Below are 1,104 nucleotides of genomic sequence, written 5' to 3' on the forward strand. Positions count from 1 at the left end.
TACATACATGCATACATACATACATACATACATACATACATACATACATACATACATACATACATACATACATACATACATACATACATACATACATACATACATACATACATACATACATACATACATACATACATACATACATACATACATACATACATACATACATACATACATGTTTCCGGTACGATGTCGCGAGCGGTTTGCATTAACGAGTTATTGTGTTATTTATTTAATAATTCTGACAAAATTGACGATGCGGAATTCATTTACGAAATAATGGATTTCTACAATTGTGAAGATATTAGAATAGCAAAAAAAATACTTACCAGCGATCTAGATGCATTAAATCTAGAAAAAGATGATAAAATAAAGCCAAACAGTTCTGGAAACTCTAAAAAGGACAAGGTTAGTGATTTAATACTAACAATAAAAACAATTCTGAGCAACAAAATTGAAAGCAAATTGCCTCAGTATGCTGCTCTCAACCTTTTTAAAATTCCAAGCTCAAAAAAAGCTAAATTTGAGTCAATTCTTGACGAAAAGTTAAAAAAATTAGAAGAACTATTTATTGAAGAAAGAAACATCTTCCGAGAAATAGTAAATGATGCGGCTATTAACAATAGGCCAAAAGTAGAAAGAAAGCAGCAATCCGATTGCAAGACCGAATCGAGCAAGCAATCTGACTGGTCAGAGATTGTAAAACGTAAAATTAAAAAGAGCTCAAATGTTCAACACGTGGCGAATGTTCAACACGTGGCGAATGTTCAACACGTGGCAAATGTTCAACACGTGGCGAATGTTCAACACGTGGCGAATGTTCAACACGTGGCGAACATCAACATGTTGAAAACAAAGAAAAAAACACACAACACTAACATAGCAAATATGAAAACAGTTATAGGCACCCAAACTGATAAACAAACAAATTTGAAAGCGATGAAACCTTCGCCAAAAAGAAAAGTTTTTTACGTTGGTCGATTGGACCAACAATGCACTGCAAAAGAGTTAAGCGAACACATAAATGGATTGAAAATTGAGGTGCTTGGTTGCTCAGCAATCATAAACTCAACTTTTAATCGCCGCTCAAAGCAAGCTACAACA

General features: G+C 33.6%; 1 protein-coding gene across 1 annotated transcript; it reads left to right on the forward strand.

Moving 5' to 3' along the window:
* Positions 1-279: 279 nt before the first annotated feature.
* Positions 280-1,041, forward strand: HELRODRAFT_184275 (hypothetical protein; the record flags this gene model as incomplete). The annotated part of the gene is made up of 1 exon (XM_009020143.1): positions 280-1,041. A coding segment is annotated over one exon (762 nt), but the record flags the coding sequence as incomplete, so codon positions are not given.
* Positions 1,042-1,104: the final 63 nt, after the last annotated feature.

Source organism: Helobdella robusta (assembly GCF_000326865.2).
Source record: "Helobdella robusta unplaced genomic scaffold HELROscaffold_264, whole genome shotgun sequence".
NCBI classification, from domain to species: Eukaryota; Metazoa; Annelida; class Clitellata; order Rhynchobdellida; family Glossiphoniidae; genus Helobdella; species Helobdella robusta.